Raw genomic sequence first — 15118 nt, 5'->3', positions numbered from 1 at the left:
CAGCAGTTGATTGAGTTAGATTAGGTTATATAACCTGTCTTTTCGTATTCAGTTATCTAACCTACCTTTTCCTAGCCTAGAAATTATCTCTCTAAATTGTTCGGAGACTGAAGAAGTGCTCAAGATCCAAGGAGTAATAAGATATAGATGTTCTCCAGCCTCCAGTGGTGTCTAATAGCCCGTGCGCATGTTATAGCTTTAGAGTAATAGCATGCAATTGAAAAGAGCTCTTTTAAATCTTTGATAATGGGAAGGTATGCGCTCGCGAGTTTCTTCTTTTTCACTCGATGGCAGATTCTTTCAAGTCTACACATTTTTCTTTCGTGCGCAAGGAAAGGAACCATTGTAGCTATATGCAGTCTTTTTATGATCACGAAGCAAATACAGTTGATGGCACGACTGGATTCAACTATAATAGAAGCACATCTCTCTATATACTTGAGATCTCTGCGCGTTGGTGCAGGCAACGTGAATGCAAAAACAGACCTATTTGAAAAAAAGAAAAAAAAACTATCTTCTTTTCCCACATACAATGTGTACGGAGCTATAGGATTTGCTCATTTTTCCCCCTTGGATCTAGCTCGAATCCTCAAACTTTTGATACTTGCCGATGCTCGTGGAGCATGACAATTGAAGCGTTTGGGTCCCGGAAAAAGAACTCGAGCGCTATGAGACGTCTGGAAAATGCGCCGCGTGAAAGGGAAATCGTACCGTTCCATTTCGAAGCCATTGTGAAACGTGATTCATTGGAAGAAAAAAGAAAAAAAAAATAGGAACGTGGGTTTATACACTCTCACATATTCTTTAGCGGCACGCCTAAAATATACATGCACAGTTTATATGCTGCCTATTTTTTATTTCTTTATAGAACCCCGTTTATTTTTCAAATGTTTGCTTTATTCAACACGTTGAAAGATTTGCCTCTAAGAACACAAGCAAAATGAAAGTGAGACGATGGTAACAAGAGGAGAGCTAGCGCGGCGGGGATGCGCGTTGTGCTGTCGAGAAAAGTGCGGCGAAGCCCCCCGAGGCACCGGAAGCATTATGTTGTCACGCGCACGAAATGAGACGGACTGAATAATTCATGCAATCTAATATAAGGGGAAAAGACCTGAAATGCGCCGAATGTAGCATAGCGTCGCCGTATAGTGTGCGCTCGACGTTCGTTTTCTTATGTTGAATCAAGTGAAAATGCAGGCGGGTGAGCAGCTCTATAGCCTGTGGCTGCCTCATCGTACCCGGAATCCTCGCCCGTATTTAGTAGGGCTCCTGCTGTCCTAAACGAGCTACATTGTTGATGGGCTGAAATGTCGTATGGATTCCGCCGAGTGTTGAGCCAGAGAAAACGTCATAGTCCGTCATATCAGATCGCTTATCACTGTATACACAGTAGGCCGCCGCTTCTCTCAAATGTTGGCCAAAGTTTTCTTGACGCCTCTAAGTGGTTTCTAACAAAGCGACGCTGTCGCCCTCAAACCCCTTAATACGAAAAGAGAATTTCAAGAAGCGCCCGCTGTACGATGCCCCGTGCATATAAGGGGACGTTTATCACCGAACATCTTCTATAGAATTCCTCTTTTGTCAACGTCGCATAGGCCAACACCCCCGACAATGGGAAAAGACGATGGCCAACTGCAGTTTCCGCTCGTACAATTGTCGGTCAGTCGGTCGGTCGCTATTGAAAAACCAACCGAAAAACGTGGCCAGTGAACTGCTGTATATTGAGCGCTGCTGACCTGCATCACAGATGTATATGTATGAAGTATAGGTAATGGGGGTGCCAAGTTACCCAGCAACGGTTGGCCACGGAAATAATTCTGTTTTGCTATAACTGCAAACGCCCACTTCCAAGTTATTTTCCTATTTACTCGGAACCGGTGGCGAGGTCAATGGGCTCGGCCTTGTTGTTGTATACAACGAAGGAAAATCGAATCACAAGGAAACGAAAATGTGCTGCGTGAAAGTAGAACAAAAGCCGTTTGTTTTCGTTTCGACAGTGTTTAAATTGGTTTTTCTTTTTGATCAGTTTTCCTCCCTTTTTGTGCATTCGCGGAGTGGAGTGGAGCCTATCGTAATTATCCGCTCACAAAACAGGCTAGATCTAAATCGGGAAATAACGCGGATAGATTGATGCCATTGATCAAGAAAAGGATTAAGACCCGAGCCATTTCCTTGACAGAGTGGTTTTTCATGTTAAAATAAGTCGCCTGCAGCCTGTTAGCATCAACGTAGCAGCTGGCAACTGCCGCATAAAAGTTCTCGAGTATTGACTATGATCGTCCACTTAACTCATCTGCTGAACAAAAGAAGGGAAAAGACAAAAGTGGGCGAAATATTTCGTGAAAACCCCCACCCCCTCTCATTCATGTGCGGAAGTGTCAAGAGGCAAGCGAGTTTATAAAGACGCTAAGTGACAAAGAATAAGATCAAGATTCCAGATTTTCTCACAGTTGAAAGGTTCTTCAACACTGCGAAATGAAATTACAAATGTTCTTATTGGGGGGGGGGGGGGAAATGAATTTTAATATTTTTCTTGCGATGAAAAGGAAGCCAAATATTTTCCCCCTTTCTATCTCTCACCCACTTTTTCTGCATTTGCTTTTAAGGTGACAAAGACTTCTTTGATGTACACGACTGCAGTCTGGAGAAAAAAGATATACAGTCTAGTATCTCATTATTACTTTTTCTTGAGTGTGAAGTCACTCAAGTCAGCTTACTCTCATCTTTCGAGAATATGAGTCGAAAATCAGGATCTGATGTTCCTGCTGGAGTGCACGCTCCTGTCGGAACTGTGAAGGGATCACGCGTGCTTCATTCAGGCACTCGTCCACGGCAAAGGTGAGGGGTGGAATTCACGTTGGCCACTCTTTCATTTGTCGCTTTTCTTTTTATCATTTCCTTTGTTTGTTTACTGGGCCACTTCACACGGCCCTTAGCCGTCTGTGAATTGAACGACCTACAGTGTCCGCATGTATAATAATTCGTTTAGGAAATAGTGTAATAATCACGTCGGGTATCGTAGGAGTACATAGCTAGCCTATACAGATACAGCTAAGATTACAACCAATCTGCACAATGACGTAAGCAAATGCATACAACCGAATGGAATAGTAATGTCGTATTCGGTTGTATTTATCAGCGATTATGCGATTGTTCCCAGGGCAAAACGAGTTAAAGATCAAGAAAGCAGCCGCTTTTTTTTTTCTTTTCTGGCGCGTGCGACTGTTTTGTGTTTGCCACAGTGAGCAGGAAAGATTAGAAAAATAACGAAGATGGAGAGCCTCCTGTTTTTGGACCTTCCTTGTCCTACGGTACGTTATATCGGAAATAACAGTCCCAGCGCAGAATGTTTCTGTGTGTGTGTGCTGCCGCGCTGCACTTGCAGTGATACAACAATAACCAAGGGGGAGTGAAGAAGACTAATGATAGCTCTAACCAAAGCCTTCTATATACATATAGAGTGTGTCGGTGTGTGTGGCATTCGACCCAGGCTTTTGATCCTTTTCGCTTGCATACATTGACGGCGCGTCGCTTTCAAGGCTTTCTTATAGACCCAGAATCGATCCTCTTTCGCTAACTGCTCCCAGCACTCGTAAGGAGCCTCCTCTTCATTAGAAATTGCGACCTAGTTATAGACTTATATACACTGCTGTATTTCTCATTTCTTTTTAGCACTGCGGAATATTTGATGAAAATCATCATCCCAAAAGAAATTGAAAATCGATTTTTTTTTAGCTTTCACCGTGAAGAGGGATTCAATTGGATCTCTTAGTTGGATCAGAGTTTCCAACTATTTATAAACTGGCGAGATGATGATGAGCGAACAAAGTCATCAACGTTTTAGTCGGGTATCAATCGTGAATTCTTCCAGCGTGTCACGACTTTATCATGCGAATTCAATATTTACGATCCACTTGACGTGAACGACCTCTCCATTTTCATTTCTCCGATTGGCGTGAACATATAGACGAGGATCTCGAATACACATATACTAATTCAGCTGTCGTGGTTTCTCTCTTTCGGAATAAATTTGACTTTTTTTTTTTTTTTTTTTGCGTGTTGGCAAAGTTTTCAGCCTCCTGAGTTGCTAGTGGGGGGCTGACAAGATCGCCAAACGAGGAGCGCACGCTAGGTGAAATATCGGCTCGGATCTCTACACCACTTGTGATTGGAGTGAGTGGGTGGAGCCAAGCACTTCAATATCCAAAGTTCCATCTCGAGTCTATCTTATAACCCAGGAAAATCCTCTCCTTGTCTATTTGACTAATGAAGGTATCAGCAGTGTCTGAAGAGGAAGTCAATTAGAGAACTCTAATGAGAACGCTCTCGGCATGCAGTGGCGTTTTCTGACGGTGCCCTCTGGACGTTTCACTACTGCATATTCTCATTCATTCGATCCTCTCAGAGAGCGCGTCAACTCGTCTTCGGTATCATCATCATCATCATCATCATCAAATCCTCGTATTTCTTATAAATTTCATTGGCTTTTCCTCTTACCCGTCCCATTCTGTCCCATCCCATCCCATCCTCTTCTTTGATTTGTCAGGGAAATCTCTGATGATGTCATGATAAAAAAGAAATGCGCTATATATAGCTATTTATATCGACTATGATGGGATAGCGACTTTTCTCTTTTAATCCCCACGGATTCGTGTTTTCCTCTTTATTTCACGACATCCACAATGTTACTTTGATGTCATTTCCCCCTTTTTAATGCCATGCATAAAGCTGGCACGCTCATGCACTATTCACTGTTTGTTGCTTTGCTGAAGAATCTAAAACATCTCTTTAGATTGTTACTTCAATGACGTTATATACTTCAACCAATGGGAACTCGAAATGATGAGAACATGAGTTGGCTTAAATTAGACTACGGAACTTGAATATCCGAAGGGAAAGCTAGGGAAAGTAGCCGGGAAGCTGTTCTTTAAGCTTGCGTGTTGTTTCAAGGTATGAATGGCAAGGAAGTCGACGAATGACATCAAAGTTCGTATATTTCGCATCGATGTCATTATATTAAGAGAACGTATTGCGTGAGCCTAGACAATACCACATTTTTCACTCGATGGACAGGGAGACCCGGCTGCTGATCCTAGATTATTGGTTGGCCACAGCAGTAAAGTTCCCCTAGGTCTATGGGGGATTTATAGTAGTATTACATGGCAAGGTAATATTATTGCTATTGTCTTTTATCCCTCCTGCCTTGCATAACCTTTACCGTGTAATGTCCGGAAGTGAAAAGACCCGCTCCTTTTTCCATTTGCCGATTGAAAGTAATTTTTTTTTAAAGGGCCAGCATAATAATACTGATTATAGTCAAACGAATAACGCCAATTTCATTACTCAACAGGACACAAAAGGATTAAGAGATGCAAATTAATCACGCTGTGTTTGTTTAATTTTTGGCTGGTGTTTTTTCATCCGAACACAAAGAGAGAGAAATGGGGCGAGAAGAGAGGGTGGCAAACCCCCCCCCCCCCCTCCCCCATCAGATTTCAGACAAGATGCTGGTCATTAATCAAGTGGCTTAATCATTACGCCGTAAATCCTTGCGATAAAGCTCCCCGGCAGTGTTCTTGACTTGCAGCACTATAACTCATCGTTTCGCCGTGGCTGAAACCGATAGCCCAAGTGGATGGCTCGGATTACGGTATATATATATAATTTATATATATATTTATATATCAGATGCAGCGAGTCTACAAAAGAGTTAGACAGCAAGAGGAGATTCACTGCAATCAATTCTCATGGAACCTTTTAAGGGCAACCAACAAGCGGCGATGGGAGGGGGTCCCCGGATTTTCGCAAAATTGTAAGAAAAGATTATACTCTAACATATTATTCTTAGAAATGAATAGCCCCGCTTAAGTTGCACAGTATACGTATATGCCTACTCTCCTGCGCTTCTTTCCAACAAAAGAAGAAGAAAAAAAACTGGGAAAAGTGGTGAGCCGTTTGTCCGCTTGACCCATTTTTCGCGCTTCGTCACTCCGAGGCGAATTCAAATGTTGTGGTGTGGGTGGCTGGGTCCACGTTGAGAAAAGCGTAAGCGGCTCTTTTTGAATGTGTAAAAGCGAAAGAGAAAGAACGGAGGGGTAAAAAAATAAAAATAAAAAATAAAAACACCATCCGGCAGCCAAGCAGCCTGACTAGACAGCCAGCGATTGCAGTCATGCGATATTCCCTTTGGCCTTTCCTGCCACACCCTTATCTTTCTCCCTTTTTCCTCGCTCCGTCCTCATTCCATTTTTGTTATGCTTCCGTGGAGTTTCTTTGCATATTCTCGCGGGCTAGTACCTTTTTCACCCGCTCGAGTTGTGCGTCTATTTTGTTTTTCTCTCTCACGCGCCTTTTCTTTTTTAAATTATTATTCTATCTCTGCCCGGCAGAAGAAGATCTATTTCCGGCCTCTCTCCGAGGTACATTTTTTTTTATCCTGTTGGCCACTCCATGACAACTTCTTCCTCTTTGAGAAGAACATATATATATTTGATTCTATGGCCAGATAAAAAAAAAATGACGGGTACGCCAGCAAGTGAATGGTGCCACACCGCACGGGCGTGACCACGCGAGATGTCATTGGGGCCGCAAGTCACAACTCCGAAATCATCGATCATTTCTAATTGGTTGATTTATACGCGCTGATTTGCATAAGCTCTTGGGTGGCACCTCGGAACGTCCCCTGAAACTCGGAGCTGCATCTACATGAAAATGTGTTCATAAAGTCTTAGAGGGTTAAATAACTAACAAGATTCGATCGATACCGCAGCACGCGCTCCTTTGTGCCAATTGCCACGGATCGGAGGTAGCGGCGGATGCTGAGGCTGCTATATTTATCGAGGCTTTCGTGAACGAATCACCTGTCAGATTTTTTTATTGGCCTCTTCTTGCCTATTTCCCCCGTGCATACATTTTGTTGGATGGAGCAGTTTGAGTATCATCGTATAACTGATTTACACGACTTACTCTGGGGAGGGGGTGCAGGGGGCTGGGCTTTTTTTTCTTCCCCAATGTGCATCCGCAAATGTTGACACGGGGGGCCATTCTGAACGTGTGCTTATGGGAAAAGAGAGAGAAAAAAAGTGTATAATAATAAGTGGATATAGAACTCGATCATCATGACATGTCGCGTATAAAAATAAGCCATAAATGCTGCTGGGTGGTGCAAACCATCAACGTGGCGTGAAGTCGATAAAAATGCACTTTCATCCGTGTATATACTGCAAGCACAGTCGCGGGCTTGAGTATAACTAAGTGTGTACATTACGTGCGTATATATACGAGGCAATTCGGCAGCCACCCGTTTCTACGAAAAGCTACTGATTGGAGCGCTGCATCCATTAGAATCACAAAGTGAAGGAATCGACTAAAGGCAAACTTATTTCAATTTCAAAACAACCGCATTTAACTGTTTGCTTTGAATTTCGGGGAATAATAACGGTGCGATCAAGGGTAGCGTCAGATTGTGAAAGAAACAAAGGAAATATATTACTCTTTCAATTGAACCTATAACCTTAAAATTTGAATTGACGCAATTCAAACTTTCCGCTCCCGGGAAAACCAAAAAACAAGCAAACAATATAAAACAATAAAACATTTGAAAATCAGTTCCTGACACGGGGGCGTCTTGTGGTTGTGCTAGAAAAATCAATTCGATTCCAGTATTCTTAGAATGGCGTCTCTTCTCCTCTCAGTAGCTATACTCTACAGGATTCGATCGAGCTTGACTAGCCGATCTTATTCAGCTTTCAATTTGCAACACTTGCCTCAGCATAAATGCATCACGAGGCTGGGCGGCTGTGCCACGAATTTTGCCTTGTGAAAGCCATTTACAAGAGTGTGTCTCTTGAACAAACAATCGACACGCACACGTCCACACAAACAGAGAGAGAGGAAACCGACCGACCGACAAATAAAAGAAGAAATCCCCACCGAAAAAAAAAAGCCAAAAACAAAACAAAATGGAAAACCAAAAAAAAAAAAGGCAAGAAGTGTCGCGAGATATAAACAGTGAGAGGGCAGAAGTGGGGCGACGAGTGGGGCTGAAAATAAGAGTCCCAGTGGAGCCCAAACCGCTTAAAAGACACTGTTGAAACACTGATGCTGCCGCTCGGGCTAGAGACAACATCAGAGTTGCGTTGATCTAGGCGACGTTGGCCAGATTAGAATAGGAGTATCAAGGCTAGTGCTTAGTACTCTAAGAGTCAGCTGATTCGGTTCGCTAGGGTATACATTTTAATGATCTGGGCGAGAGCTCGATGCTGCGCTACACGGGGCTTCAACCAGGAAGGACTATAGGCGACTGTTTGCTGAACTTTAGAGCGACAGCTTGGAGAAACGAGGATTGAATGAATAGGACTAGAGAAGTAAAGGACTCACCGTGAATGGCGCCCAGCAGGAGGATTACGACGATCGAGTTGGAAGCCTCCATCGTCACAAAACGGAAAGCACAAAGAAAACAGCGGCCAAAAACATGCCCAGTCAACGTTCAAGTTTGAAGGTGGACACCGTCAACTTCGTCTCAGCGGCCATCTGCTGCCGTCGACAACCAGCAGCAGCAATGCGACTCAACATGTTGTTCCGATCCCTTCAAATATACACAACCTTTTTCCCCCTTTTTTTCCCTTGCGGGCCGCCTCCAACTTTGTTATTTTGTTGTTCAACCACGAAATAAATAAAAAAAGACCACCACACACCGCTAAGAGCCCAACAACAGCAAAAAAGAAAAACCCAAAAATAACCAAAAAGAAAATATTAGGTGGAAGAAACTTGTTCCTTTCAAGTCTTAAAAAGAGTCACGACCACCAGCTGAGCGTTGCGGAAGATGTCGAAGAACTTGGAAGTCTTTTTTGCTTTGTCTCTGTCACGAGCCGATACCCGGTAATAATTCAATTTGAATACAAAAGAGGCAAAGGAGGAAGATGAGGGGGACGACCCAGGACGAAGCCCAAGCCAACGTCGTTTTCGATTTGAACCAATTGACGAGTTGAATTCACCAAAGAGAAAGACGACGCGATGGGGAGGAGAGGGCGAGGGATCCTTCAGCGGCAGAGGCAGGAGCAGCAGTGGCGGGTGAGCGTCTGACTACTCCGCACATACCAGGGCCCCGTCTGGGCATTGACTGGAGCCCCAAAGTGTCGACACTCGCCAGCACACCGCTCGATTCAGGGACCTGACAGTAGCAGCAGCAGCAGAGGCGGCAACAGCCAGCCTCCTCCTGCGCGCCCCTCTTCTTCTCTTCAAATCGATGCATCTCACCTCAGCCGGAAGGAAGCAGCAGAAAAGCAGCAATGGAATAAAATAAAATGGAAATGAGGAGGAGGCTGCGCATGCGCAAGCTCCATCCGCAAATTTTTCAATAATACACAATCGGTGGAATTTTCAATATATTCAAACCGCATTTTCTAATCGGCAGATCATTTTCGCTATGTGTACCTATGGTAAAAGGCAAATGGAAAATTTGCCGATACTTCACCAGATCCTGTTATGAAGGCGAATTTTAAAACCACCCCCAAAAGAAATCTAGGCCAGCTCAATAGCTTGGTATTTTAATCATTTATATCCGCCTTTTAATATTAAAATGAATGTGCGCTGGTGCAAGCCCAAAAATGATTCTGATTATTGAGCAATAATAAATGCACCCAGCGCGTGTATATATGTAATATATACATAGCGTTCTATGTGAAAGGCATATATACTACATATAGCGTCCGGGGTAAGTCTGATATTCAGAATATACATCGGCCTTTATATGTTTGAAAACAAAAGAGAGGGCACCGACAGCCAATAGGAGCAGCAGCAGCAGCAGCCTCACTATAGCTGCTGCTGGAGAATGAGCTCTAACGCATTACAGACGACTGCCGGAAGAGTATATATATACAAGAGCTGACTAGAGTTCGGTGGGTCTTGCATGCAGAATACACAGCCAGCCCACTGTGTGCTGCATAATGATGTTGTCTCAAGAATGGCTTCATCCCATGCGTTTGTCCACTGGTGCGTAGAGCTGAATATTTTTATCACAGTGACAGAAGGATGAAGGAACTGTAATGTGGAGCCATAAGGGCGAGACGGGCGACACAAGAGTTTCAACTTTCGATTAGAATACGACCAAATATCGGAGGGGGAAAGAAATAAAAAAATAAAATAATAATTTTATGCTGTATTACTGTAGTTGATAAATTATAAGTGTGACTGTTAGACACTGCCATACAATGTGGAGCGCCGGAGGGTGCCGGAGCCATCAATGCAAGTGTATCATAGACGCCGCTTTAATTGCGCTAATTGAGATTTGAGCTTTTAGAAAGCGATACAGAACAAAGAGCGGAAAAGCGTGAGCTGGAAGCGCGTAGATCAGCCAATCAGCCGGGGTTAATTGAATACACTTGCACCACAGCACCTCCGCATGTGTCCGCGATAGTGTGTATCGCTGCATTGCTCCGCTGTACTCTGCGACCGTTGGATCCAATCAACGGCGAAATCCAAATGGCAAAATGGTACTACCTCGACTCATTTACTGATGCATTATCATCTTTCAACGCCTCTCGTTCAGATTATACACAGTAACACTCCTGGGAATAAGCTTCCGGATCATTCACGCCGAACGAATGACTGGATGGTTTACTCACACGTCTTTGAATAGTACAATGTATTGGCATTAGCATTCATTAATAAGCGCACACTGTACATCGTATTAGGCAACCCACACGAACATTTCGACGCCGACACGTTTAGACCCTTTAGGCGACAATGTCGAATCACTCGACGCCCAATAGGGTTAAGCCATCAAGCTGTTGCCATCACCTTCGCAGCAGTGTAGAGTTGGTCGGCGCGGGGGTTAGACAGTAGACACTCTCATTCACAAAACTCTTGAATGTCAACTTACGCCCATCGTTACCTAGCGTTGCGTTATTGGCCGCTCAGTAACGCGCCCACGATCCTGCTGCGTCATTCATGTAATAAATTTGGAAACCTGACAGTCGACACGACTTCGCAACCTCTCTTCCGGTTTATCTTCAAACTTTCGCATAGGAGCATTTATAACAAGACGTATATATCTTCTGTATATTTCCTTGCTATCTTTTTTCTTTTTCCTTTTTTTTTTTTTTACTTATAGTGACGCGTAGTGTCTTATATATTTGATGGCTCGGCGTAAATCCCAGCGGGATTTGAAAAACGATGCCTGTATGTATTGGACCGGGAAATCGACAATAATGTTTTCGGGACTCACCCGCGGTGCGCAACTCTTTTTTTGGTTTTTTTTTCTGCATCCGCGTCCAATTTACCATGTCGACTTTCGGGGTCCGAGAGACTTTTTCCTGTGTACTTTCTTTATTATTATGATCCAGACAAATGATGTGGCGTATCCAGCCACCGGATTGAGGCCATTCTTCTTTGGCATCCGAATCAAAGCTATAAAACACAAGTTGACCTAGCTTATATGTACATTTATATATAAATAAATACACGGCACCGTACATCTATGGGCATTTTTGTATGTAAAAGAAAATCTAAAGCATAACTTGGTATTACTTTGGCACTCAGACGCTTATATTATGGCTATAATCGTCATCAGTAATATAGAGCGACATTATTTGTCTTTCGTCACCTTCGCCATTTCGCAATGCATTTGTACTTCCCCCAACAAAGGAAACGGAAATCTATGAGCTTGCATCGATAAAGATGATTCACGATGTCTATCGTATTAGATATAAGGTCATTTTTATTATTATTATTATTATTTGACTCGGCGTTGTTATTATTCTTTGAATGCTGGCGATCGTATTGTGTCTACAGAGCTTCGCCCGACGACCAGACTGTCCACTTATTCTATCCGTGGGATCAGTTCGATCCAGTTGGACCGGATAATAATGCTTTTAAAAAGGTCTAGACTGATTTCCCATTTCTGCATTTCCGTTTCGATGCACAATCGATAGGCATCGCGCATTTCTAGGACGGTAATGATGAAAGACTCTTGATGCCAAGGGAGGATAGTATCAAGTATCAAGTTATATCTTGCCACATGCCCGACTGCCGGAGAAGGGAATTACATGGTCCGATCATTTCTTCCGCTCTTCTGTCCCAATGTCTCCATAATATAGAGAGAGAGAGAGAACTAAAGAGCAGCAGCACCGAGAAACACGGGCAGGAGTTGGAACGAAATCGACCAGCACCCGATGGTTTGTATTGTTATTACATGAAGCACTGAAGCGCGCTAGTATAAACACTGTAGTATATATATATAGGCTATAGCCTAGAAAAGCTATAACTCTTGCCGGTTTCATCCGCAAACGATGATGATCGATTCGGCAAACCGCCGAACGAGAGGCATCACATATATAGCAGACGAGACGAGAGAGAGTCCTGCGGAGCCCCAACAGCCGGAATAATAAAGATCCTGCCTTTGTTCTTTTTCCTATGAGATTTTTGTTCCCCCTTTTTCTTTTAGTATTTTTAGATCCTGGAACAAAGGGGTTATATATTGGAGAAAAAAAAATAGAGAGGAAATATAAAAAAAAGCCAAACTTTTGTTTTGTTGCTGTTGTGGCCTTTGTAATCCGCTGTGTAGTATTGAACAACCCAAAAGACATTGGCTCTTATATAGACTTTCGTAGTGAATCTTTTTTTTTTTACGAAGTTTTTGCTCGACAAATTTTCAGGAGCCATCACGTTCAAGACTAACTTGTCGACTGCTATCTCTCTCGAATGCTACAAATCAAATGATGTGCATCCGCCACTAAAGTTTAGTTTGCCAGCACTTTCCGTACACAGCAGCTAGGGTTGGGTGAAATAAGTCCTCGCCCTCTCTATGTGTACACAGCCCATTCCGCACACAGTGTACCCAAAACATCAAAATAAAAAAATAAAAAAATCTCGGAGGCATATCTCAAGAAAAAAAGAGACTCAACCAAACCTTTTCTTCCTTCCGGGAACCCATAAAACGGAAAAGGCATTTAAAAAGGAGAGAAAAAGGGGGAGAAAAAAAATGTTTTTGTCTATCCTGTTCCGTTCCATCTATAAAGTCTAAACGTACACGCTACACCGGCGTCTACAGTAGGCAGCTAAAAAATAATAAATCCTCATCTGAGAGCAGTGCGCGCTAGAGAATTGACCTTATAGTAGGCAGGTGAATATAAGTCTGATCCCTCCTGAGGCCTAGCGCTCTGCGACTAGATTGCGAATATTGTAGTGTGTGTAGTTTGAATACATATGCACGCCGGATCAGCTTTCGTATGCGAGGAGCAAAGGAACGACGGTAGAATATATGTGCAGAAGGCCGGGATACGATTGGGAGGAAAAAATGAACCTATCTGAAACAAAAACCAAAAAAAGAAGATTTTTTTTTTTCTCTGAGAACTTCAAAAGAAAAAAGCGGGTGTACAGGTAAAACTCAAAGCGGATGGTTGCGGTGTCTGAGAAGGGCCGAGTCCAGGCAGGCCGAGTCCAGCAGCAGGCGGTGGCGGTCGGTAAACCGTGCACACACAGTGACGCTTTCTTTGTAGTAAATTTTCCCTCCTTCTTGACCGTGTGTGTGTGCGCTCCGCAATATCTGCTGTCAAAAACATCTGGCGGATGCTGAGCGGGCAACAAAAGACTATCAGCGCGTTTATACGAGATCAAAAGCTTCCATCTTCTCTTTTCTTTTTTTCTTTTTCTTCTTTCGTGCGCCTCTCCTCTCTCTCTGCGTTTCGCGCATCTTCTCTCTCCTAGATAACGTAACACGTAGGCCGTCCGCGTATATTATCCAGCCCCTTGGCGTTTCACGGTTCCCGCCCGTTTACTTCCTCCTCCACATGTCCACCGCGGCGTGTGCGCCGTTTAATTCCCTCGGCCTCTTTCACATTATCAAAGCGACGAAGGGACCATAACGGCACACACCAACCGCCGCCACTTTCACTACTCTCCCGCCCACCGCCAGACCGGACCAGCCTGTGCCCAGCACAGCCCTTTTTTTCTTTTTTCTCGTTTGCCTTTGATCCTATACATTACGGTACTATGAGCCGAAAAGGGAGGGGGGATAAAAATGAAGCGCCCAACAGTCCCCGGCCACAGATGAGAGAGGAGGTTGCAGCATCAGGGCAACGGAAGAAAAGGAGAAGTAAAAGAGAAAAAAGATGAGGAGAAAAGGAGAAAAAGGAAATATAAAAGAGGATGATGAGAGTATACATATATTCGAAAAGGAGAGAGAGAGGGAGAGAGAAAATAATGTATGGATAAAATGCAGGAAAATAAATGAGAAGGCGGAGAGGAGAACCGCGAGAGCTGTTTCGCTGGATTACACACAGCAGCGGCAGCAGCAGCAGCGACCGGCTCCCCGACTCCCCGGCCCGTTACTGTCATATAAGGGATGCGATCATGCATCTCTCATCCAAGCATCCCAACTTCCGGGAACGACTAGATGAGTTCATTTGTTGCAATATCCTTTCGAGTTCCGCTCGACGAGACAAACTCAGGAGCAGAGACGGACGGAAAGGGCCTACTATTATAAGATACCACCACCAGCGACTGGTGGGTTTCTCCTACACTTTTGAATCGTTTGCACCCGCTCGTGTGTGCACAAGGATGAGCAACACAGCATAGACGAGAGAGGGAGAGACCTGCATCATTATGTGATGGCGAATTATAAGATCGTCTCTAATCATGCCCGTGGATGTCTTGCCGTTCCGCCTTCGCATATTCGACGATTAATTAATTATTTGCGCCTTGACTATTGATTCACATAGCCTAATAAAGGAATCATCCAAGTATCACGGCTTGATTGGACGTGACGGTTCACATTATATGCGCCTGCAGGCTGGCGCTGCTGCTGTCAAACTGCAATCAAGCTGGGGGGGGGGGGGGGAAGAGATGATTTCGGGAACGAGACTGTTTTTGAGAAAGACACGTACACGCCATTGTTTTTGGAGAAGCCGATGATAAATGTTTGCCCGTGGAATTGAGCTTCCTTCTCAGCCAGTTCCAGTCACATCTCAAATGTTAAATGTTTGCCTATTATATGGCTGCTGGTGCTGCTGTTCTGGCCTTCGCTGGAGACTGGACGGTTGGAATAGCTCACAAATAGGAGCCCAATGTTCCTTTAGCGAATAGGAGCTTCCGCTGATGGGATCGAAGGTCATAATCA

The 15118-nt window shown here is 43.9% G+C and overlaps 1 protein-coding gene across 1 annotated transcript in view; it reads right to left on the bottom strand.

Moving 5' to 3' along the window:
- LOC124329304 (acetylcholine receptor subunit alpha-type acr-16-like) overlaps positions 1-8654 on the bottom strand; it is a 34156-nt gene extending 25502 nt beyond the window's left edge. The window contains exon 1 of the mRNA XM_046788327.1: positions 8380-8654. Coding sequence (XP_046644283.1) covers positions 8380-8431 — 52 coding nt within the window. The 5' untranslated portion in view covers positions 8432-8654. The remainder of the gene's footprint in view (positions 1-8379) is intronic.
- Between the last annotated feature and the right edge of the window lie 6464 nt (positions 8655-15118).

Source organism: Daphnia pulicaria, chromosome 3 (genome assembly GCF_021234035.1).
Source record: "Daphnia pulicaria isolate SC F1-1A chromosome 3, SC_F0-13Bv2, whole genome shotgun sequence".
Taxonomy (NCBI): Eukaryota; Metazoa; Arthropoda; class Branchiopoda; order Diplostraca; family Daphniidae; genus Daphnia; species Daphnia pulicaria.
The sequence above is the reverse complement of the archived record's forward strand: the minus strand, read 5'-3'. Positions and strand labels throughout refer to the sequence as shown.